Raw genomic sequence first — 26911 nt, forward strand, 5'->3', positions numbered from 1 at the left:
CTGCTGGCTAGGATCGTTGATTACTCCCCCAGTGGAGGATTTGAGGGGGGCAGTCTTGCTCTGTGTTGGTCCCAGTGCCTTCTTGATACCATCATACATCCCTTGGATGTTGCCTCTTTCAGCAGCATTCTGTATATCTTCACTGAGCTCTGTCGAGTACTCATTTGCACATCGCCTGGCGTTAAACTGAACTTTACTCCTGGCGGCCCTGAGGATTTGCAGGTTCTTCTCACTGGGTGACCGTTTGTACTCGGTGAGTGCAGTGCGCTTGGCCTCAATACTGGGAGTCATCTCTGATAATTTGGCCTCAAACCAGTCGTGGGACTTCACGGTTTTCTTCCCAAAGGTAGCCATAGCAATGCGGTGCATGGTGTCTCGTAGCGTTTCCCATCTTTATGTGGCAGAGTCTCTGGGCTGCAATGCATCGGATTTTCTCTCAAAGGCCTCTGCGAACTGTTCTACAAGGTCTGGCTGAGACATTTTGCTGACGTCGATGCGAGAGTTTCCTTGTTTCTTTGAGCAGTGGAACTTCTTTGATTGCAGTCTGATCTTGCAGCATACCAGAGAGTGGTCCATGTCGCAGTCTGCGCTGTGGTAAGAGCGAGTGTGGAGAAGGTTTTTGATGGCAGCTCGTCTTACTAGGATCAGATCCAGTTGGTGCTAATGTTTTGAGCGCGGGTGCCTCCAGGAGACTTTGTGTTGGGGCTTCATCTTGAAGAAGGAGTTGGCGATACACAGTTCATGGCAGGCACAAAACTCAAGTAGTCGCTGTCCATTCTCATTCATTTTCCCCACTCCAAAGGAACCGAGACAGGAGGGCCACGAATCGTCTGCACCACCTCTGGCATTGAAGTCGCCCAGGAGAACAAGTTGTTCTGTCCTGGGGATGTTCCTCATGGTTGATGCGAGATTTTCGTAGAACTCATCCTTGGCGTCTGGAGATGCGGACAGTGTTGGAGCATATATGCTGACGAGAGTGACATAGTCTTCGGAGGGTGTTGAGGCGGAGAGTTAATAGTCGTTCTGAACCGCCGCTGCCTGGTTTGATCATGTTCAGCAGGCTGTTCCTGACGGCAAAGCCTACTCCGTACTCTCTTGGGGCATCAGAGCTCTTTCCTTGCCAGAAGAAGGTGTAGTCCCTCTTCTTTAGTGTTCCTGAGTCAGCCAGCCATATTTCCTGTAGAGTGGCAATGTCCACATTTAGTCTCTTCAGCTCGCTGTTTATGACGGCCGTCTTTCTGGCGTCGCTGATGTCTTTCAGATCTTGGGAGAGCCCAGGCATCATTGTCCGGACATTCCAACAGGCCAGTTTCATTGTTGATCCGTTTCTTGACGTTTTCTTTTTGCCTAGTGCGGAAATTAACGACCTGCTTGTCGGATATTCTCCTAATCTTCATACACTCATAGAAAAAGGCAGGTCGTGGCGGGACAGCACCTAACTGGCTTGGGGCTGCCCAGCTTGGGCGGGCGGTAGCTGTCCAGTGGGACGCGAGGGTCCCTCCCACTGTCAGAAGCAACCCCTGGCGTCCGCTCTACGCCAGTTGAGCACTAACTTATAACCAGTAACTGTTGCTTCACGTGTTGTTCCGACGCTAGTGCTAGTAGCGAAGCTGGAGTGTCCTCTCCAGGTTTTAGGTGCAAGGTGCAAGGTGTTTGTGGATGGATGGACGGATATAAACCTGGGCAATGTAATATGGAAGACAGGCTGTTGCCCATGCAGCTTGTCCCCCCTCTCCACCTCGCTGACAGATCCAAAGGAACAGCAAGGCTGTTACATTTTGGTGCCAACGCGGCCGTAGGAGCTGCCGAAAAGTGACAAAGTTTGCCACCCAACCGCCTTAGGGGCCCCACACCAGATTTTCTGTCAGGGTTTACTCCCTTAGCTAGGTGGCCGCAGGTAGCTCTCCAGAGCTGGCGCCCTTTGATGGGTCATTTAATTCCACCGGGGTGTCTAGCCACCCTTCTCACCATCCTCCTGAGAGGACTGGTGGGGGTGCAGGTTTAGTCGCCAGCATTTCGACCCTGTGACAGGTAGTACTGGGATCCAGGTTAACAGTAGGAGATATATCTATCTGACGTGACATAATATATATATCTTCTCTTTTTTTGAACCTATCTGGTGATCGTTAGGTCTCGTAACCGCACACCACCAACAACAATGATATAATGTTATTGTAAATCTAGCCCATCTGGTGGCAAGCCTGTGTTTTTCAAACGTTAAGGTTGAACCGTGTACTACAAACTGCTTCGCGACTACACGATTGAAACGGCTCTTGTGACGGCTCCTTCAGCCCAGAATCCTTATTGAACAAGAGGCAAAGCCCTCATGACTCACTTGTCATTCGCGCTTTATCCAGTAAAGGGATCATGAGGAGAGAAAAAAAAGAGATTAAGGAATCTTTAAAAGTGTTCTATATTAAATGTGATAAAAAAAAAGAAAAAAAAAAGAAAAAAAGGAATATATATATATATATATATATATATATATATATATATATATATATATATATATAATCTTTTTCTGCATGTTCTGTTCCCAAGCAAGCAGATATTCTCCTAATCTTCATACACTCATAGAAAAAGGCAGGTCGTGGCGGGACAGCACCTAACCCCCATTGTTGTGGCGCATCTGACGTCATTGTACTGAATTTAATACTTAAACGAATGTTGTCATTTTCGTCTTTGAGGGATAAATAGATGTGATTGTATTGGACATAACAGCGCCCTTGAAAAATCACGTTTTTTGTGTGTTTCATTATATCGCGATTATTCTTTTATTTCGGCCGAAAAGCAGACGTTGCCATCGCTTCACAGCACATCGCAACACATGGTAGATCTCTAGATCTGCACAAACCGGTCGACAAGGAGCTGCAGAAGAAACGATCGCTTCAATTTTTCTTTTATGTTCATTTCAGTTTATTCTGTGTCCACTTTAGGATATTGTTATGCAGTGAACACGTCGATGGTGTAGTTAGTTTCACTGTATGTGTTCTGCCCAGAATTTCTATTTCTTTCCTTTAATTAAATTGTGAACACGCAAAACGAGGTCACGTCTTCTCACCAAACATAACCATGGCCTACCTTCCACCAAGGTAGTGGGAAGCGATTTTTAGAATTTCCGGATTTCGGAACGCAACTTAACGAAATAAAACTGTTACTGATACGGAAATACTGCTTATTTCGGGAGACTTACAACCTATTATTGGCATGACTGCGAAGATTTTTTTTCATGCTATGTTTAAGCCAAATTTGGTATTGGCAGAGAAAGTATTTCCAGAGAAAATGGAAATGTTCAAGTTTACCATGGACACACAGACAAACACAGACAACCAAACACGGAAAACATACTCACTTTGTTTACACAAGTGAGTCAATAAAGTAAAGTGTTCACTCAATGCATGACTCGGCTGGGCATCACGTCAAATTTGAGCGTGGCTAGTGCTAGTTAAAGAACATGCGCGTGATTAGCGGAGATATAATCATGGATAGACAGACAGACAGACAGTGAGACATATGCGAAACTCACCCTATCATGTCCGACGTTTAAAAGGGGTGTATGATGACCTATCAGAAATGGAGTCCAAAGTTAGGACCAGGATATTTTTTACCACCATCTCCCCTGTCACTAGAGCGTCAGTGGCGGTCTGGATGGTAGTCTCTTGGATGAGACAATAAACTGAGGCCGTGTGTACAGCATGCACTCAGTGTATGTTAGATATCCCACGGCAACAACAGGGCTTACATTAAAAGAATAGTAAAACCGCACTTCCACAGGAAACAGATAAACATGCAGACAGGGATGAAAGGGTTGGAGGAGGCGCTGCACTGTGGCGAGGTGCTCTCCCTGGAAGGAGCAACGGGCGCAATAGCCAAATGGTCAAAGCGTTTGACTTTCAGGGGGTCCTGGGTTCGAATCTCGGTGAAGGCGCCAGGTGGGTAAAGGGTGGAGATTTTTCCGATCTCCCAGGTCAACATATGTGCAGACCAGCTTGTGCCTGAATCCCCTTCGTGTTCACGTTAAAGATCCTGTAATCCAAGTCAGCGTTCGGTGGGTTATGGAAACAAGAACATGCCCAGCATGCACACCCCCGAAAACGGAGTATGGCTGCCTATATGGCGGGGTAAATAACAAAAGGGTCATACACGTGAAATATTACATGTCTGAGTGTGTATGTGTGCGTGCCTGAAATATGACTGAATGACACTGGAAACGAATGATGAGCGCCAAGAGGCAACCGTTAGTCGGCTCTACCCAGGCAGGCAGCCTGTTGTGCAAATGACCCCACGTTTGTAAAGCGCTTAGAGCTTGGTCTCCGACCGAGGATAGGCGCTTTTTAGTTTCCATATCAAATTTCACACAGAAATGTGTTGTGACAACAAAGGTAATGCAATGCAATGCAATACAATATAACGTTATACAAACTAATACAACATAACACAATGACATACAATACAACACAATGCACAATACAATGCAATGCAATGCAATGCAATGCAAAAATAAAAAACGACGACGACGACAAAAACAAACAAAACAAAACAATGCAATGCAATAGTACTGCATTTTTCTAGAACCTCAAACTAATTCCAGATTCTTCCACCCAAGTTATCCACGCCAAAAAAAAAAAAAAAAAAAAAATCGCCTTCTTCTTGGGGTTTTATGTTGCTTGTTACATTTATCTTTTCTCTCTCCCACACCTTTAGCTATCTATCTGTCGTATCCTATCTTTCCAGGTGGTACTTTCGTTTTCATCTTCCTTCTCCTCCCCCGACCCCCCCCCCCCCCCCCCCCCCCCCCCCCCGCCCCCCCAACATCCCCCTCGTCCTGGCCCTACCCCCCCTCACCCCTCCTCCCGGCCCGCTCCCTTCCACTATGTTTAAAAACTCCGACGTCGCGGTGTTTCCTCTCAAACAGCCTCACCTGTCGTTGTAGAGGAACATCAACCCTGTTGGCAATTCCCCGAAAGGGGAGTACTGACACAGCTCGTCACCGAAGAACTTAGCCATCCCCTCTTGGGTACGAACGGCGATCGATCCACCGTTTTCCCGCGTCTGGTAGCCGTGGTATTTCGCCCGGGAGAACATTTTCAGCACGGGGGTCGTTTCTTGCCACCGAATGGAAGCATCCATCCACACCAGGTACTCAGCCTTCTCCAGTAACGACTACCCAGGACAGACACGCAAATGACATAGTGCGTACACCACCACCACCACCACCACCACCACAACCAACAACAACGACAACGGCAACAAAAAAAAGTAATTCAAAAACGAACAAACAAAAAAAAAACCAACAAACCATAACACATTGATAACAATGCTGTTTGTGGTAAAAAGAAGAAGAGGAAGAAAAAGAAAAAGAATCATAATCATCATCATCATCATCATCATCATCATCATCATCACAAGCGTGATGAATCCTTACGAATCATTCTTATCGCGCGCTATATTCTCACATTTTGTGAGAGGACTCTCCCGACGTTTCACATCAATCCACATGTATCAGTTCCCCTACAAGGACACACATACATCTCCGCACTCACTAACACACGCATGCACAATATAACCTACATGCTCCTTCACACACACACACACACACACACACACACACACACACACACACACACACACAGAGAGAGAGAGAGACATTACATGAACACACCCGTCTAATAACACTCCCAGTGAATAGATGTTAAACTTAAGATAGATCTCTCTCTCTCTCTCTCTCTCTCTCTCTCTCTCTCTCTCTCACACACACACACACACACACACACACACAGTATATTCACCAATATCTGCTGTCCTATAACTTATCAGATCCTCATGGCCACTTACTGTATGACCCAAAATGATCTCTTATCTCTATCTCCTGCAATCAGTATCAGAAAGTACGCAAAAAGTTCCCAAACCAAAAACTAAAACACCAGTACCAACAACAAGAACTACAAGAAACAAACAAGCCAACAAACCCGAACAACAATTTAACTCTCTCCATACGAACGGCGAAAGAGACGACGTTAACAGCGTTTCATCCCAATTACCATCATCAAAATATTGCAAGCGGAACGCTCTTATATTGAAGAGGTGAATGTTGACAAAAAATACCACATTTCTGACGACGGAAGCTAAAGGTTGGGTCATTCAGACACCCACTGGACATCCGAGGGGTCTGTGTAGAGGAGAAGAGAGGACTGGTCGTACTGAGTGAGTTAAAAACGGTTTCTAACAGTAATCTGCATGAAAACGTCACCAAAGTTAATAGAAGACAGATGCCGTGGATGTCAGTAGTTAAAGAAACCAAATGACAAATGAAAAGAATACAGAGGTAGACAGTCAAACAAGACAGACAGAAAGATAAATAGAGACAGACAGACACAGACAGACAGTCGGAAAGGCAGAGAGACGAACAGACAGACAGACAGACAGAGATAAAGAAGTAGCTCGGGAAATAAACCAACTGACGTAATCAACAACTTCATAAATCAATGAAATTAAAAACACACGTATGAATATTCTTCTATCTATCTATCTAATATATTACTCTATCTATCTATCTATACAAAAAACAACAAAAAAAACACACACACACACACACACAAAAATAACTACATAAACATTGAGAAAAGAAACGTTCAAAACACTGGTAAAAAAACAACAGAAGTTCAAAATATTGGTGATGAGTTGCTGATACACAACGCACACGCACTCATGGCCACTTTACGAAATTGCCACACCTACTCACAGTCATTATAAGAGGCTTCCACACCTACTCACAGTCATTATAAGAGGCTTCCACACATACTCTCAGCCATTATAAGAGGCTTCCACACACCTACTCACAGCCATTATAAGAGGCTTCCACACATACTCTCGGCCATTATAAAGGGCTTCCACACACCTACTCACAGCCATTATAAGAGGCTTCCACACACCCACTCACAGACATTATAAGAGGCTTCCCACACATACTCTCGGCCATTATAAGAGGCTTCCACACACCCACTCACAGACATTATAAGAGGCTTCCACACATACTCTCGGCCATTATAAAGGGCTTCCACACACCTACTCACAGCCATTATAAGAGGCTTCCACACACCCACTCACAGACATTATAAGAGGCTTCCACACATACTCTTGGCCATTATAAGAGGCTTCCACACACCCACTCACAGACATTATAAGAGGCTTCCACACATACTCTCGGCCATTATAAAGGGCTTCCACACACCTACTCACAGCCATTATAAGAGGCTTCCACACACCCACTCACAGACATTATAAGAGGCTTCCACACATACTCTCGGCCATCATAAGAGGCTTCCACACATACGCATGGCCATTATAAGAGGCTTCCCCACACATACTCACAGTCATTATAAGAGGCTCCCCCACACATACTCACAGCCATTATAAAAGGCTTCCCCTCACATACTCACAGCCATTATAAGAGGCTTCCACACATACTCTCGGCCATCATAAGAGGCTTCCACACATACTCATGGCCATTATAAGAGGCTTCCCCACACATGCTCACAGCCATTATAAGAGGCTTCCACAAATCCTCATGGCAATCATAAGAGGCTTCCCCCCACACACTCATAGCCATTATATGAGGCTTCCACACGTACTTATGGCCATCATAAGAGGCTTCCCCACACATACTCACAGCCATTACAAGAGGCTTCCCCACCCATACTCACAGCCATTATAAGAGGCTTCCACACACCCACTCACAGCCATTATAAGAGGCTTCCACACATACTCTCGGCCATTATAAAGGGCTTCCACACACCTACTCACAGCCATTATAAGAGGCTTCCACACATACTCTTGGCCATTATAAGAGGCTTCCACACACCCACTCACAGACATTATAAGAGGCTTCCACACATACTCTCGGCCATCATAAGAGGCTTCCACACATACGCATGGCCATTATAAGAGGCTTCCCCACACATACTCACAGTCATTATAAGAGGCTCCCCCACACATACTCACAGCCATTATAAAAGGCTTCCCCTCACATACTCACAGCCATCATAAGAGGCTTCCACACATACGCATGGCCATTATAAGAGGCTTCCCCACACATACTCACAGTCATTATAAGAGGCTCCCCCACACATACTCACAGCCATTATAAAAGGCTTCCCCTCACATACTCACAGCCATTATAAGAGGCTTCCACACATACTCTCGGCCATCATAAGAGGCTTCCACACATACTCATGGCCATTATAAGAGGCTTCCCCACACATGCTCACAGCCATTATAAGAGGCTTCCACAAATCCTCATGGCAATCATAAGAGGCTTCCCCCCACACACTCATAGCCATTATATGAGGCTTCCACACCCATACTCACAGCCATTATAAAAGGCTTCCACACACCCACTCACAGCCATTATAAGAGGCTTCCACACATACTCTCAGCCATTATAAAAGGCTTCCCCACACATACTCACAGCCATTATAAGAGGCTTCCCCACACGCACTCACAGGCATTATATGAGGCTTCCACACATACTTATGGCCATCATTAGAGGCTTCTCCCCACACACTCACAGCCAGTACATGAGGCTTCCACACATACTCATGGCCATCATAAAAGGCTTCTACACACACTTACGGCCATCATACGCATTCTCACGACCATTATTACAGGCTTTCACACATATTCTGGTCAACTATAAAAGTTTTCTCTACATACACACGGTCGCTATAAAGGTATTCATGCATACTAACAGCTACCCATACTTACGGACATGATACGTTTCCACGGGTATTGATAATTTTGACTGGCATAAATGCTTACAGCTGCTATAAGGTTTCCACAAGTAAGATTTGGACAAACTTGACAAACTATGTCGCAAACGCTTACGGCCGCTATTAAAACAACAACAACAACAACAAAAATAAATAAATAAATAAAATAAATTCCACACATAGCAATTGAGAAGCTTGACAGTCTATATCACACGTACTTACGGCCACTATAATAGGTTTCCACACGTAACATCTGAGATTCTTGAAAAAGCTTGGCAGCCCGGCGAAAGGGAAATCAATCACAGTGCAACGACAATGCTTCTTTGTCTGTAACATAATTATGCAATGCAAACATTTTTGCGACCCTCCACCATGAAATGAGATGATATGCACCTGACCCACTTTGCCAATACCCAGACAGCAGAGCCAAATGGGTCGTATATGGGTCTGACATGGTCAGTCAAATGGGCCCCAGTCAGGCTGATACAGGTAGGCCCGACTAAGATTCACAATGGGGTTACTAAGTGGGACCTACACGGGTTTCTGCCGGGATCCCACAGATGGGCTTACCACAAGAAAACTACTTGGGGTCTAGTGGTAGTTTGATGGGCTGTCCCATGTTCCCAGTGGTATCCCAGTGGTATCTAGGTGGTATTTTCATGGGCTGCCACATGTTCCCAGTAGTATTTAGATGGGCTATACCATGTCACCCATGGTATCCCTGTGGTATTTTGGTGGGCTATCCCATGTCACCAGTGGAATTTTAATGGGCTAAGTTAGAAAATGTGGTTGATCATGAACACACACACACACACACACACACACACACACACACAGAGAGAGAGAGAGAGAGAGAGAGAGAGAGAGAGAGAGAGAATACTGAACTGAATACTGATACTAATGTCATTAACTGCAGATCTCTTGTGACATAGCAGGTCCAAATCAGAACAAAAATAGTGCAAAACAGATATAATGGAACACAAAGTAAAAACAGAATTGAAGCAAAATAAACTACTAAGGGATAGGCGACACTTTGGTACTTTGTCATTAGCTTATAAAGTCCATGTGGCAGGGGGGTGTTGTGCCATTTTTCCCAGTCGTTCGTCTCCAAGGTTTGGACAGTACACAGGAAACAAAATACATATAATCCATATGATCATTATCTAAGCATGTGAATCGTATCAATACGATCGCATAACAAAGTACATATAAAACATGTAGTAATTATTCAAGCCTGTAACATCGAAACACATCATACCAATACGAGCACATCATAAAAATACATTGTCGAAATTGACCATCCAAATGTAATCTTCCTTTTTGTCTTTGCTTTTTTTCCCCTGATAGAACCAATGTTAAGTTTTTCATTGTTTTAAGTGAGTATTTGGGCCGATAGAAGACGTTTAACACACATTTACTGCCTCGAATACACCTTTACGAGTGAGAGTATCATATCTTTATTATTTTTTTTGTCATCAGTATGCCGAACAAATCTTTTCTGTGTGCTGGAGCTGTATTGAAAAGGGTACAATTATTTTGCAGTTCTTCGTATCTTTTGCAGTTAAATATGAAATGATTTTAATCTTCTGGGCTTTCACCACACATTGGGCAAGAGGACGCTACTCCATCTGAATCTTCTGTTGGCAATCAGACCAAGCACTCTCAATCTGAGCCTGGCAAAGCAGATTTTATGCCTTGTTTTTTACGATCTTAATATATTTCTTTATTTGAAATATTGATTTAAATGAACAGAACCATTTACAACTATCATTGCTCGCTATTTCTCCGTGCCAGTTTTGCTTGTAACATGCCAGAAGGCTGTCTTTGAATTTCGATACAAAGCCGCTCTCGTGCCCTACTCCTTGGCACATCCAAACAAGACCGAATCCGTGTTCCGTTAGTGTTTTCTTGATGTGGAATACCTAATTCTGCTGAGAGAGAGAGAGAGAGAGAGAGAGAGAGAGAGAGAGAGAGAGAGAGAGAGAGAGAGAGATTTATCAATCAATCAATATATAGCAGGTCTCTCTCTCTCTCTCTCTCTGTCTGTCTGTCTGTCTGTCTGTTTCAAACCGTTCATCTGTACCAAAATTACAAAATCTTGCAGTTCTGTTAGTACCACCACTCATTTCAAAGAGAAAGAGACTGATGACTGGTAAGAAACAAAGGCAGGCAGACAGAAAGAGACACAGAGACAGACACAGAGAGGGACAGAGAGAGAGAGAGATAAGTACTGACACACTGACAGACAGACTGGCAGAGAGAGATAGAGACTAATGGGCAGAGAAACAAAACCACAGAGACTCGGAAAAAGTACAACGAAAGACAGACAGATAGACTAGGTGACAACGTTACAGTGTGTCAGTACTTATATCTCTCTCTCTCTGTCCCTCTCTGTGTCTCTCTGTGTCTCTTTCTGTCTGCCTGCCTTTGTTTAATTAATTTTGGTAGAGATGAACGGTTTGAAACAGACAGACAGAGAGAGAGAGAGAGAGAGTGACCTACTGTATATTGATTGCTTGATAAATATATCTCTCTCTCTCTCTCTCAGCAGAATTAGGTATTCCACATCAAGAAAACACTAACGGAACACGGATTCGGTCTTGTTTGGATGTGCCAAGGAGTAGGGCACGAGAGCGGCTTTGTATCGGAATTCAAAGACAGCCTTCTGGCATGTTACAAGCAAACCTGGCACGGAGAAATAGAGCAATGATAGTTGTAAATGGTTCTGTTCATTTAAATTAATATTTCAAATAAAGAAATATATTAATCGCTGTGAAATCTCACCCAACCCGCTACTCCTTCTGTCCCTTTGTACTCAGCTAATGAATGGCCATGGAGACAAAGAACCATTGTCTTATCACACACTCATAACAACATCAACAACAACACACACATACACATCGACCAATTCCAGTCTTAAAAGCTTGGACAAAATGTATTCATCGCCTCACCTGATTTCTTTGCTTTGGGGTTAAGCCCAGATTGTACACCACGAAAGTGTAATTCTCTCCCTTCATTTGAGGAAATAAATTTTCGAACGAGGAATTCAGCAGCGCCTGCATTTCCTGGTAATGGTTGGACGACTCGCCTGTGACGAAAATATACTTGTGTGGCGTCACGGGCCGGGCTGCTGACGCCATCGCCTCAAGGTACTTTGCAGGAATTGGAGCGCGTGCAGAGAGAACCTGCCGCAGTCTCTCCCTGAGTGAGAGCGAAAAGTGGCCAGGGCAAGCAGTGTCATAGCACGTAGTCGCTGAAACGGTAGAAAATATTGTGTTTAACAAGGCACGTTTATTTGTTTATTCAATCAGGTTTTTTAATGTTTTTTTCCGTCATACACACACATGCACTCGTGTGTATGCACGCACACACACACACACACAGATAGATATTGCTTCCTATGATATACCCCATTTCAGATGCATTACTAAATTGCTGCTCATTCTGAGACCCACCAACCTCAATCACAGCCATACGTGGGTTCGCCTGTACCAGTCTCAGTACTGTGAGTCCACAGGGAACTGTGAATGTGAGCTCACCATGTGGCAACTTACCAGAGGAGACCCTGCACTACTGTTGAGTCACTTTGGTGGTGTTCAGTAGTGCCTGTGTGTGCATTTTATTTTAGTTATATTTACCATCTAATTGTTGGATGTTTCTTATTTGTAAATAGCGTTGTGCAATACCCTATTGTCTTAACGTGTGCATGTATGCATGGGGTGGGGGGAGGCTTTTTTTTAATTTGTCATCAGTGTCACAACCCATAAGGGGTTGCCCATGAACCCCCCCCCACCTTCCCAGACTAACACCACGACAACACAAAACACAGATAATTCAGCTCAATTCTTTACTATTGTGCACTTTGAATACCCTGGTCCAGACACACAAATTTAAACACTTAAACTACAGCAACAGGGGAAAGACCCACGTCATCCCGTATGGCAGCAGCTGTATTTGACCTTGGTGTGGAAGCGTTTGCGGCCTGCTCCCTAGTCAGCATAGTGACAAGATGCTCAAGATACCTACTTTATCAATCTACTGTACTGTGCCCTATGACCTGCTCTCCCTAGAAACCAGTCAGAAGGAGTGCTCTCAGCGGAAGTAGTTATAAACAAGACAAGCAAACAGTTCACCCTGTTATTACAGAATCGCAAGTCACTCATGTTCAACTGTTTTTCAAATCAATACAAGGAACCAATTGATGGGATGCACAAAACAAGGACACCCTCCCTACCATACCCTCCTAACTAACCTATGACTACCCCGCATCTCCACCATTGTCACAACCCATAAGGGGTTGCCCATGACCCCCCCCCCCCACCCCCCGCACCTTCCCAGACTAACACCACGACAACACAAAACACAGAGACATAGATAATTCAGCTCAATTCTTTACTGTTGTGCACTTTGAATACCCTGGTCCAGACACACAAATTTAAACGCTTAACTACAGCAACACTCTCCTTTGGTTACACCATAGCAGCATGACCACGACACAGTAGGCTCTAGTAACGGCAGCACAGACCTACACGAAAAAAATGTCAGTTCACTTGAACCCGACTCAAGCTTGTCCGTTGAAGGCCAGCGTCACTGAACTGGCTTTAGTCGCATGTCTGCAGAATCGGAGAGGGTGAACGGGATGAGGGACTGTGGGTGAGGACGTTGGAAATATCAGGTCGGGGAAAGGAGTGGAAGTGAGGGAATTTGGAATGGAGAGGGCTGAAGGGGAATGAAAACCACTGCAGGGACGAATCCTGGAGTTCCGTTGGGGTGGCAGACAGGGGAAACCCACAGGAAAAAGTCACAGGGAACAAATCTGTCACCAGGAATCAGGCACACCACTGGCCCAGGAGAGAACACAAAACACAGACCCACACAGAGGAAGAAGGGGGTCACACAGGAATCGAACCCCACGACTGTCCAAGAGGGAACTCAACAGCTCGCTTGCTGGCTCGGCGACCCTTCTCTTGCCAACGCTCGGCACCAAAGGCAAAGCAAAACCCTTCTTTCAAAACGACGTTAACTCCGAACTCATCTCAAGAGTTCAGAGCGAGAAGGACTAGGGACATGTCAGACACACATCACAACAGATTCAAGTGCTTCAATTCGGAACTGAACTGAGCACACAAGAGAACGATAGAGCCAAAAGGGGGAGAGACCAGCCGCCGTGACGAAGTGGTTAGCGTCGCGGACTGACGGCTGGGAGGACGCGGGTTCGAATCCCAGCGGAGGTGGGTTTTTCGGCCCGTGGCCGGCTCCTACCCAGAGTTGAGTGTGCTGTGGGCTTAAATGGGGAGACTGGGACCACACAGTCGAGTGTCATCCACTTCAAGGATGCGTCTTTGGGTGTGTTGCTCTAACTATCTGACCAACACTGCAAGTGTCTGTATCTCTCGGGCCTGGTTAACGCCGGGATATCATTATGACAGGAAGCGTAGATTACAGCCTTGTCACGTAGTCCCAAACCAAAATGGACCTCCATAGCAACATCGTCATCATCCTCCTCCTTCATCGTCATCAATATAAACAAAATAGTCTCAAAGCCTGTGGCCTTTCATGCCCTGCTCTCATGGTGACCTCAGTTTCGATACCCCTCCACTTCCGTGCTTGGGGTGAGTCCTGTCAATGTCGTCGGTGTCGGCAGATTCATGGGGGGCTGTTGTTTGAGGGGCGTGGTGGCGGTCTGCACTCTGGGAGGGACGCTCACTAAGTCTGGCTCCGCGACTAAGCCATTATTATCGTTAGTAGGGGGCTTAGTAGGTGGTGTCCTAAGTACGTTAAAACAGAACAGGCGCCACTGAACACCACCGAAGTGACTCAGCAGCAGTGCAGGGTCTCCTCTGGTGTGTGGCCTCCTGGCAACCTAACATCGATGGTTCCCTGTGGACTGCCAACGCTGGAACTGCAACGGACGAACCCGGGTGTGGCCGTGTATGGGGGAATCTAAATGAGCGGCGTGGGAGTAATGCCACTGAAACGGTGCAGATGATGGGGCAGCAAAAAAAAAAAGAAAAAAAAACGGTGGGAGAGAGAAGGAGGGAGGAAGGGAGAGGGGAAAGGGAGAGGAGGGGAGAGGAGGGGAAGGGAGACGAACACACGAACACGCGCACAAATGAATGCCACGAACCGTGACAATCAGCTGTTGGAATTCTCTTTTCAGTGGCATTATGTGTTGTAAGAAATATGGCATTCTTGGTTACAATAAAAGAGATATATTTTAATGTTACCACATACATTAGGAAACACTGATTTTCAGAATAACATACCCTATTCCAAGTTATCAGAAATTCTTAGAAAAAAAAAAAAATAATGATTAAAGATGCAGGTACAGAAAGTGTGCATTAAACATGTTTTAACAAATATGTGAACAAACACTTTTATAAACTCGGGAGACAACTATCTGCAAATACACTTAAAAACGACCACTGTTTTCATCATATAAATACATGTTTCCAACTGACACATTCACAATCACCTCCACCCCCAATTCTCCGCAAACGACTTTGACCCATCAACCCCTGCCAGGAGCAAAAAGAAGAAGAAAGACTGCTTCTTCCGAGACGTGACTTTACTGCCAGCAATCAACAATGACATGTGGTGATCATGAAATGGCTGTCATGAACAATAATCACGGTGAACAGGAAACTGACGCCGTGAACAAGGACGAATCACGATCATGACACTGCGTTCATGAAAAAACAATGATGTACGATGAACATGAAATTGCTCCCACGAACATTGACGTATGATGATCATGACATCACTGTCATGAACAATGATGTGTGTTGAACATGGCTGTCATGAACAATGACGTATGGTGAACATGACATTAGATCCATGAATAATAACGTATGGTGAACTTGACATTAGAACCATGAACAATGACCTATGGTGTATGTGACATCAGAGCCATGAACAATGACGTGTGGTGTTCATGTCGTTACTGCCATGAACAATGACATATTTTGAACATGTCATTACTGCCATGAACAATGACGTATTGTGTACATGGCATTAGAGCCTTGAACAATGACATATGGTGTACATGGCATTTGAGTCATGAACGGTAACACATGGTGTACATGACATTAGAGCCATGAACAATGACGTATGGTGTTCATGTTGTTACTACCACGAACAATGGCGTATTTTGAACATGTCGTTACAGCCATGAACAATGACATATTTTGAACATGTCATTATTGCCATGAACAATGACGTATGGTGTACATGGCATAAAATTTGAGTCATGAACAGTGACGTATGATGTACGTGACATTAGAGCCATGAACAATGACGTATGGTGTTCATGTCGTTACTGCCATGAACAATGACGTATGGCGAACATGTCGTTACTGCCATGAACAATGATGTATGGTGATGGAGTCTGATGGAGTCTCCCGACGGTCCGACAGATAAGCTGGCAGGCAGGCTTATCTGTCGGTGTGTGTCCTCATATGGGAGAAGAGGCCGACTCTGGATGCGCAGCACTTCCCACAGGTGTTGCAAGGGAAAACGTCTCCAGAAGTTGAGCCCTGCTTCCTTCACTCACGCTTCTCCTTAATGGCCAGCGTTCTCTTGTTTTCAAAGGTATTTATGCCACTAGAGCACAGCATCCTCTACCGAGAGCGTTCAAGGACACCAGTTTCCCAGGAAGCGATGTCAGTGTCACAGGCTTTGAGGTTTGTCTTCAAGATGTCCTTGAAGCGCTTGCAGGGTCTTCCAAGTTCATGGTGGCCTTCCTTCAGCTGGCCATACAAAAGCATATTCGGCATCCTGCTGTCTGTCATGCGGACAATGTGTCCTGTCCAGCGTAGCTGACACTGGATCAGCAGGCTTTCGATGCTGGGCAGGCCGCTCCTCTCTAGGACCTGAAGGTTGGAGACCCTGTCTTGCCACTTTATGCCGAGGATCTTTCGTAGGCATCTCTGGTGAAACTGCTCAAGTTGTTGAATGTGACGGCGATACGTCGTCCATGTTTCACAGCAGTACAAGGTGGTCAGCACAACAGCTCTGTAGGTTTTGATTTTGGTGCTGAGCCTGATGCCTTTATTGTTCCACAGCCTGTTGTTGAGTCTGCCAAAGGCGGAGCTGGCCTTGGCGATGCGCAGCGTCACTTCTGCATCAAGGGTTCCGTTGCTGCATAAGGTGCTGCCCAGGTATCAAAACTTGTCGACTGACTTGGTCTCTGTGTCATCGATCTTGATTGCAGGTGGGTTGGGGGGGGCGGGGGGGGGGGGAGGCACTGGCGTTCTGTGAGCTAGCTGGTTGGTACATGGACTCAGTCTTGCTGATGAGGTATGACGTATGGTGAACATGTCATTACTGTCATAAACAATGATGCATGATGAACATGACGACAGCCACAAACAATGACGTGTCATTCAGCCGCTCACCCCCTGTGGTCTTGTTAGTGCATTTTCTTGCCATCCAATTTTGCCTCGGCCCGGAGTAATCTGAAACACAGATAGATTTTAATGGAAGCAGATTAAATTCCATGCATACACTGGAAAAAAAGAAGAAGAAGAAAAAAAGGAGAATGTCTGAGTGTGACATGAAGATTGATATAAAGTACGTGGCGCTTTGATCGAAACATACAAAGACAGATAGATAGATAGATAGATAGATAGATAGATAGATAGAATTAAAAGTGCAGGTAAAATTGCATATCTCGTTGGATGGAATATATCGTTGGGAAATTTTGTCTGGTATTAAATCGTCGGGGAAGTTGCCTTTTTTCTTTTGCCCGAATCTTAAATGGCGTCGTAAAAGGAAATATAATTACGTTGACCATCAGCCATAAATCCATACATAACTGACTTGAATTCATTTCTTTTGAACGTGTGCCGATGTTAGAGGAAATGAAAAAAAAACAACAACAAAAAAACAAAAAAAACACCTGCAATCCAATTTTTTGATACATAATCTGCATAGAACCATCCATGGTTCGTAACTGGTCTTGATAAATTCTGGTTTGGGTATCATGTGAATAACGCTATGGTTTACATGACAATGCAATCCTTGTTCATTTCATATGACAGTTTCAACAAAACGGATATCTACCCTTTTCTCCGTAAAGAAGATCATACGGTTTCCTACTGGCTACATCTACAAAACGTATCATAGTACTCGACTACACTTTTCCCCCACAATTACCCTGTTCTCAAAATACCAAAGCTTCTTCTCCACACTTCAGTGTTGCATGCATCCATCCAGCACAGAACAACTTAACAAAAACAACAAATGACCTACAATCCAATGTATACGTCACATCAAGGACACCCACAAAGACTCCATGCTTGTGTTGTGTTGTTGTATTGGCATTTGGAAATAGACAGAAAGACAGACACAAAGAGACAGAGACAGACACAGACCGACAGACAGGCAGAAACAGACAGACAGGCACAGAGAAAGACGGCGAAAGTCACTTTGCAGTTTTGTCTGTAAGGCTTGCAGCAGTTCATCCAGTTCCTTCATGTCTGTCACGGTCGACGTATTACCATTCTTCGCCTCGTGAGGAGGCGGCACTGTGGACAGGGAATCAGTCAACGATCATTATAATTTGCAATGAAATGACAATGACAGTGATCATGATAATCGTCCTAATAATAATCCTCCTATTCATCATCACCCTCGTCATTATCATAACAACAGCAACAACAATGGTGCTGGTGTTGGTGCTGATGATGATAGAACAAAAAGAAGAGTGATAATGATAATTATTATGCTGATAATGATGATGATAATAATAATAACAATGATACTACTACTACTAATAATAATAGTAATGACAACCACAATACTGCTACTACTCCTACTATTGCTACTAAATACTGAACAATATCCGTTATAATATTCTTTTAGCATAGTGTATATGTCACGGTCGCTATGCCGAGACTTATTTCCCCTTTCCCAACCCACCCTAACTAATGACACAGCCCACACTATGACACTCACAACAAAAAAAAAAAAAAAACCCAAGATAATACAGAGCCACAAATAAAGGAACACATATATTTTACTCAAACAAACAATTATAACGAAAGCAAAAATATAAATTCATAAACAGTTGATCCGCACACACATATACGCAAACCCACACACCAACAAATCACGAAATAAGTCAGTCATGGGGGTTGGCACCAACGATGAAAGAAAATCGATGACGACGTAAATGAAGACTCGCTAGTCGATGACCCTGCCACTTCAGTTGAACAGAAAAAACAAAATCAGAATGAAGACTTACAGCAACACATAAACCCGAAATCGAACAAAACCTTAACGTCGCCGACCTCTTACGACAAACTTGACATGGATGACGTCGATATTCATGCAACTACCAGCGATTTGACGTCAGTGTTTCTTTGTGCACCGAAATCTACTTTTTGGCACCACATCACAACACGGCAGACAAAAATCGCGGACAAAATCATACGAAGTAGTTGGTTGGTTGGTTTGATGCAGAATGCTCAATAAAACAAAAGCTTTACCCTTCGAGTAAAGCAGATTGTAAAGGGAAGGATACTCCACAAACAGGACATCGACTACCCTGAACACAGTTACTTCCCTGCATCACAAATACAGCGGCAAACACACATGTGGACTGCACACAATTATGACAAATATATATATATATATATATATATATATATATATATATATATATATAAAGGGGGTGACAATTCATCTTCCCAGTGCCCAGAAGCAGAATGGTCTAGCCATATAAAATTTCGAGAACCAGAAAAAGAAAGCAAACTAAACTAAGACATATTTTGCTCGGTGTGACAGTGTACTTCCCGAAATAGGTGACAGATATAATGATGCAAAAAAAAAAAGAGAGAAAAGAATATGATAGTAAAATTAATTACACACACACATGCGCGCGCGCACACACACGCACACACAGCAGATGAACCAACATCATCAACGTCATTAAGAATGAAAACAAACATAATTATGATGTTAGCGTCATAGGCGAGAAGAAGACATCATGGTGATGATGATGATGATGACGGTGAAGTTTCAGTTCCATTTTCAAAGTGTCAGAGCGTGCCGACAGATCCATATGCGCCACACCAGATGATAATTATGCTGTAGAGAACAGATGCCTGACGTTTACATGAGTCCAACGCGGTGATCAGAACTGGATACTCTGTCCAACGTTTGGATGAAATAACAAAAAATATCACAACGAGAAATTGTCGTTGTAACACAACTAGAAATAACATTACAAGAGAAAATGAATAAATAAATAAAGTAGATAAGAAAATAAAGAAGAAAAAAGAACCAGAAAAATAAGAAGAGAAGATTACCAATGACAACATAACCAACAACATTAAGAAGAAGAAGAAGAACACACACACACACACACACACACACACACACATATATATATATATAATTATATAGATAGATAGATAGATTGATATCGATATACAACTCTGTAGTAATTTTCGTAACTTAAAAGGACATACCTATACCAGAAGTCCACGTCAGCATGTGATGTGAATCGAGCATTATCGCCTTTATAAACAGACCAACCAGGGCGCAGGCAGAAAGAACAAAAAACCCTGAAAATCCCGAACAAATGAAACCCACATCAAACCACAGTTGAACAAAGAATATATAAACCCAAACGCGCGCGCACGCACGCACGCACGCACACACACACACACACACACACACACACACACACACACACACACTAGCAACAAAAGAACCCCCGCTCAAATCAGCTGAAAACGTATCTTTTCAAATACAGTGTACGAACAAGACATCAATATGACAAATACGTTCCCAGCAAGAGCTACTGGACAGTAGGTCATATACGTTCACACCAGTTCCTTTTCTTCTCATTTCATAACTCACCGTTTTCCTGAGCCAAATATGTAATTTGTCATAGCAATATAGGGCATAAGTTTCCATTTAGAGTGTGAATTTGAAGAAAAAAACAAAACAAAACAAAATCAGTTCGAATAATTACATAGGATTCCTTATGAAACACTCTGTTTTAACGAAATCGTGTAAGTGAGCGTGTGCGTGTGTTATTAGTGTTGTATATTTCGACAACATAATACTATCACCTCATAGTTCTTTGGCAAATATGTTCATATGGATAAAAAGCAATCTGGCAGCGCACAAAAAAGGCAGATACGATAGTTATAATCTATGCGCGTAGTAAATAGATAAGAATATTTAGGTGCGTATTTTTCAGCGGGTGTAGACTTTACTTTTGCCTGTTTAACACACACACACACACACACACACACACACACACACACACACACACACACACACACACAATAGCGTTACAAATGTATCCATGGTGAACATGTGTCGTGAAGAAGTCATCACTGTAAAAGATTTTTTTAAATGAAATTAAAAAAGAGCTCCTTAGAATTGTTTTTAGAAATATGTGATACCCAAATCCAGCCTATGATGGAACACGGAACATAACTGTGGGATATTCACGCTGCAGCTACTCAGTGTGAGAAAATTCATTCGCATGCTTCAGAAACAAAATTGCTGGAGTGTCCTCACAACTCCTAATGGAGTTCCCCCTCACTTTTTATTCAAGGATTAAGATTTTAGGCATGGCCTATTCTTCCAATCTGTCCTTGAGAGATAGAGACAGACACACAGACACCGACACAGACATACAGACAGACAGATATACAGACAGATGGATAGACAGACACAAGCACATAGTGATTCCTGCATGCTGACGGAACGAATAAAGACTCCCGAGTCAAAAAGAAAAGAAATTAAGAACACACACACACACACACACACACACACGTACACACACAATCACACACACACACACACACACACACACACACGGGGTGGGGTGGGGGGCCGCAGACAGGATCATAATTCATATACATCTTACACACAAAAAATCCTCAAACACTCACCTTTCTGAAAACAGGATTTTCCTTCGAAAGCCATTCCAACTACAAGAAAATGACAAGGGACAACAGAACAGATAAACACGCAGTGAATGTGAATGATGTCCGTCCGCCAAGTCTCTTTTTCCTTCTGTGTTGATTGCTGTGTTCTCGCAATCCCCGGAATGAAAGGTAATACCAGTTCACACACACACACACACACACACACACACACAGAGCGGGGTAGGAGTGGAGGGGGATTGGGTGGGGGGACTGGTGGTGGTGGGGTGCTTTGGAGGCGGGGGTGAGGGGGGAGGGGGGAGGACTGGGGGGTGGTGGGGTGGGGGGGGGGGGGGACAGAGACACCCACAACACCAACGCTTCTCTTCCGTGGTGGACGCGAGGTTGGGTGCGAATGGTCGGCCCGGTGCAGCGGGCGGCTGTGTTCAGCTGATGGGAAGCGCTCGTTTATTTATCACTGAGACGAAGTGGAAAGACATGAAATTGAAGACTGATCGATTGAGTCAAGCTTACAGTTGGGCCAACAGCAAAGTGAGAGCTGTACGATCAATTATTTGTTGTTGGTTGTTGTTGTTTTTTTCCATTGCAACAGGAATTCATTTGTAGCTTTGTCTTTTGTCAGTCTCAAACTAGGCGTCAGGATTGCACTGTCTCGTAGTGCTGCATCCTTGTATTGAATGCTGTGACCTTGATCTTTGACCTTTCTTCTTTTCTTGGCTTTTCACTATGACCACTCATTGTACCATGTTCGCTGAAGATTATATAAAAGACCTTCTCTCTCTTGCACACAGGGTATATTTCCTATCAATATTGTGTGCCAGGTTGTGACTTTGACCTTGCTGTACCCATAACCAGTCACAAGACCAGGGCTCATTGAACTTGAATTCATATCACTGCCTCTATCTTACTTTTTTTTTCTATTTTGCCAATTTTTGAATTTGGACATTAACCTCTCATCTTGTTTGCATCACGTATAATAGTCAGTCGTTTTCAACGATGACCATCACAACAGCAGAGGAGGTAAGTGCTGTTCCGACTATCTGGGCTAGCATTTGATTATAGTGGAGAGTGTCCTGCCCAAGTTACATCCCCACTCTCTCGGCCAAGGGGGTTTAGGAGAGTCAGCGTTGGGATGGTTCCCAAAGGCCAACTAACCCCCAAGGCTGCAGCACAAAGAGCTAGCGCAATTTTGCCTCCTAGTTTGAGTCATAGTCCTTCACAAAAGACTAAGCTATAACCCATACAATGATGACATGAAGGGTCTTATTGATACTTACCATCCAGTAAAGTTCATTTCCTTTGCCACTTGTATTCGTCGACAAAAGATCAAACTTTAAAGTTAATCACACACACACACACACACACACACACACACACACACACACACAGAGAGAGAGAGAGAGAGAGAGAGAGAGAGAGAGAGAGAGAGAGAGTTCATGACAGACAATTTTTCTTAACCATTAAGCACTTCAAGGCATTTAAGACTAGGCTGTGGTGCTTCCCGTCACCTTCAACCTGCTTTGTGACGAAGCAAAATGTTTGTTACTGATGACAAGGATACCCTCCTCTACGTCGACGAAAAAACAACAAACCACCATGTTAAACTCAGTACACACAACCAACATCTCCAACTTGATTTCCAAAGCATTTTCACAATAATTCTTCGACCAAACGCAATATCAGAAAGCTGAAAGATTCTTCAGTTCAACCGACCTTCTCCATGGTAAGAGCAGACGACATTTTCCATGTAACTTTCAATATCCAAAGACCCAAACAAAGCCCAAGAAATAAACAACCTTGACTCACCTACGAAAACGTTAGCAGGTAACTGAGTCAGTTTTGGAGAAGGTTGTTTACCTCACTGCCAGCGTTGGGAACCGACTGACCATCCAAAATATCAAACCTTCGAAACAACTCACTTAAAAAGAAAGAAAGAAAAAAAAAGAAAGAAAATTAAGGGGACTGAACTCTCGATTTGAAAAGTAATTCCTCTCCTTTCCACAGATTCAGAACAACTCTAAAACGCCTTCGTCACACCATACATCCACCATTTTTGTTAATTTTCCCAGCCATGTAGGCAGCCATACTCCGTTTTCAGGGGTGTGCTTGCTAGGTATATTCTTGTTTCCATAACCCAGTGAACGCTAACATGGATTACAGGATCTTTAATGTACATGTTTGATTTTATGCATGAGCAGACACGACGAAGAGGGTTTAGGCACGAGCAGGTCTGCGTACATGTTGAGATCTGAAACACCCAAGGCAAGTTATCATTGACATGATTGGGACCCTTGAGTGCAGTTTACCTTGAAGGATAAGTTATCTTTACATATTCAAGACACACACAGTTTGCTCAGACAGCTTACCAATGTCTGTCTGTCTTTTTTTTTTTTTTTTTTTTTCTTTTTTAATCCCAACATTCTGATTCAGTCTGACATGCACTCAGTTTCACTTCTCATCCCACCACAGCTCGAACATTGTCGAGAGAGTTCGCAAAACACGTGCTGTCCGTAAAGCACGCCTGTTTTCCCTTCTTTTTTTTTTTTTAAAGAAAGAAAAATTGTGCAAAAGGATCCCAATATTTATCTCTGCTTCATGGGCAGTCACCTTTGGCAGGTAGTACGGGTTGCCTTCTGGGGTAGACTCTTGTGTTCATGGATACTGGATATTGCTTACCCTCGGGCAGTTTGCCTTACCTCAGGCAGATTACCTGCAGATTACACATTTACCCGCAGGCAGATGTTCTCTTGAATACCGCCCCAGGCGTCGTTACCAAGACCCTCGGGACTCTCAGACTGAAAGTCCAACGCTTTCACCAATCGGCTGTTGCGCAGATCGCACGCTTGGAGCATGCGTGGTAGTGACAGGGGGACATATTTATAATTTATGAGTGTTTTCAAAATAAACGCTTCAGGACCGCTTGGTGATGCTTGGAGGGCTATGTTTTGGACAATGTTCTATAGCCAGCAAGAACAGCAAAATCTCTCTCTCTCTCTCTCTCTCTCTCTCTCTCCACACACACACACACACACACACACACACACACACACACACACACATATATATATGTATGTATATATATAATGTGTGTGTGTGTGTGTGTGTGTGTGTGTGTGTGTGTGTGTGTGTGTGTGTGATTTGACATTAGAAATTGCATTTGTCTCTCCCTCTCTCTTTCTCTGTCTCTCTCTTTTGCTATCTCTCTCTCTCTCTCTCTTAATCTCTCTCTCTCTCTCTTTGTCTCTCTTTTTTTTGCTGTCTGTCTGTCTCTCTCTTTCTCTCCCTCGAAGCAGACTTCTTTCAGAGTAATTTCTTTTCTCTCTACATGTAGTTTTTATTTCTTCCTGGGACGGTATCAGTGTCACAAATCACTGGACACTGTAAAACACATTGAAGCATCAGTGACATCATATGACCATCAGAACAGCAGAGGAGGTCACTGTTGTCCCGACTATCTGGGCTAGAATTTGATCATAGTGAAGAATGTCTTGCCCAAGTTTCATCCCCACTCTCTCGGCCAAGAGGGTTTTAGAACAGCCGGCGTTGGGATGCTTCCCAAAAACCAACTAGCCCCCAAGGCTGCAGCACTAAGAGCCAGTGCAATTTCGCATCCTAGTTTGAGACTCATAGTCCTTCTATGTAAGCTGTAAGCGATATCCCATTGCATTATCACACACAGTACATTTTAAGCAAAGGTCCTAGGTGATTTCAATGACACTGTAAGTATGTATGTGGGTGTGGGGATATCTGCCTCTGTGTGTGTGTGTGTGTGTGTGTGTGTGTGTGTGTGTGTGTGTGTGTGTGTGTGTACATGACTTTGACTGACTGACATTGGAAAAAGCATGTTTTAACAGCTTTTTATTTATTTATCTTTTTTCTTAAGACCAAGAGAGATGTGTGTCTAATGTTGTTTCATATCGAATTCTAGAGAGAAAGGAGAATCAACAGACCAAACAGACCAGCTGAATGCTCACAGACCATGTCGCTCTGTTTGAATGTCTGTTGCTCTGGGAATATCAATCGTACACCTTGAAGCCAAGGCAAATTTTGATACCATCCAAATATAAGTGTGTTTATGTAAGTTTGTGCCTGCCTATGTGTGTGTATGTGTTAGGGTAGCTGTTAGATACACATGTATGTTAAAATGTATGTATGCAGTGTGTGTGTGTGTGTGTGTGTGTGTGTGTGTGTGTGTGTGTGTTGTGTGTGTGTGTGTGTGTGTGTGTGTGTGTGTAGTCACATTTTGGTGTGTGTATGTAACATAGATATAATGTTTTATGTTAACAAAAGCGTTTTTGTAAAGCGCCTAGAGCAGATTTCTGGATAGTGTGCTATATAAGTTTCCATTATTATATTATTATAATGCAGATCGCTGTGGGCTGCTTCAGATAAAATCGTTCCGTTTGTTTTTTTGTTTTTTTTTGTTTTTGTTTTTTTTTCTAGCAAACAACTTTCAGTTCGAACAAACACACTCTCGACTTGTTTCAGTGATGGTGAGCAAAAAAGAAAAGAAAAAAAAAAGAAAAAAAATCTGGATCGTTGTATGCATGTACTGGTAACCTCCCCACTGGTTTAAGAAATAGATGGATTGCACATGCCTTCTTTGAGCCCTTTTACGAACTAAAGCCAGCTGAAGTGTTCAGTCAGCCATTTTGCCACTCGTGTCAGTACAGTGCGAAGCGGTAACTTTATATATATATATATATATATATATATATATATATATATATATATCTATATATATATGTAGCCGAGCGCTCAGCTGGCTACGATAATTGCTTCACGGCAAGCTTTGAAATGCTCGCGGCGTTAGTTTAGCTGACCATACTGTCGTTTATCACGTGTATTTCGCTTTTATTGTTGTACAGCAGGAATCCCACGGGAGCCATCACAACATTGCCGCTTGGTGCTTTGATTTGTGCGTGCAGAAGTGCGTAGGTGTGTTTGTGTATGGAAGGGTAGATGTAGGAGTGTATGTGGGCATGTGTAACTGGAGTGTGTGTGTGTGTGTGTGTGTGTGTGTGTGTGTGTGTGGTCTTTGTTTTGTTTTTTTTCCTTTTGATTAGGTATTACCCCACAAATGTCATGATAGGGGCTGTTGGCCTGAGTCATTAAAGTCGTTCAGCGTTCAGCGTTCTTCCTCTCTTTCTTCACGCACCACACTCAAATACACACTGACACATGCATGTACATGCACGCATGCACAAACGCACTCATCACACACACACACAC

The 26911-nt window shown here is 43.6% G+C and overlaps 1 protein-coding gene across 1 annotated transcript in view; it reads right to left on the minus strand.

Moving 5' to 3' along the window:
- LOC143302325 (uncharacterized) overlaps positions 1-21825 on the minus strand; it is a 28494-nt gene extending 6669 nt beyond the window's left edge. The window contains exons 1-7 of the mRNA XM_076616940.1: positions 21686-21825; positions 20243-20338; positions 18197-18295; positions 17165-17224; positions 11720-12021; positions 8991-9095; positions 4922-5163 (exon numbers count right to left, since the gene is read on the minus strand). Of these exons, the coding sequence (XP_076473055.1) occupies positions 4922-5163; positions 8991-9095; positions 11720-12021; positions 17165-17224; positions 18197-18295; positions 20243-20338; positions 21686-21719 (938 nt within the window). The 5' untranslated portion in view covers positions 21720-21825. The remainder of the gene's footprint in view (positions 1-4921; positions 5164-8990; positions 9096-11719; positions 12022-17164; positions 17225-18196; positions 18296-20242; positions 20339-21685) is intronic.
- Positions 21826-26911: the final 5086 nt, after the last annotated feature.

This window comes from Babylonia areolata, chromosome 29 (genome assembly GCF_041734735.1).
Source record: "Babylonia areolata isolate BAREFJ2019XMU chromosome 29, ASM4173473v1, whole genome shotgun sequence".
NCBI lineage: Eukaryota > Metazoa > Mollusca > Gastropoda > Neogastropoda > Buccinidae > Babylonia > Babylonia areolata.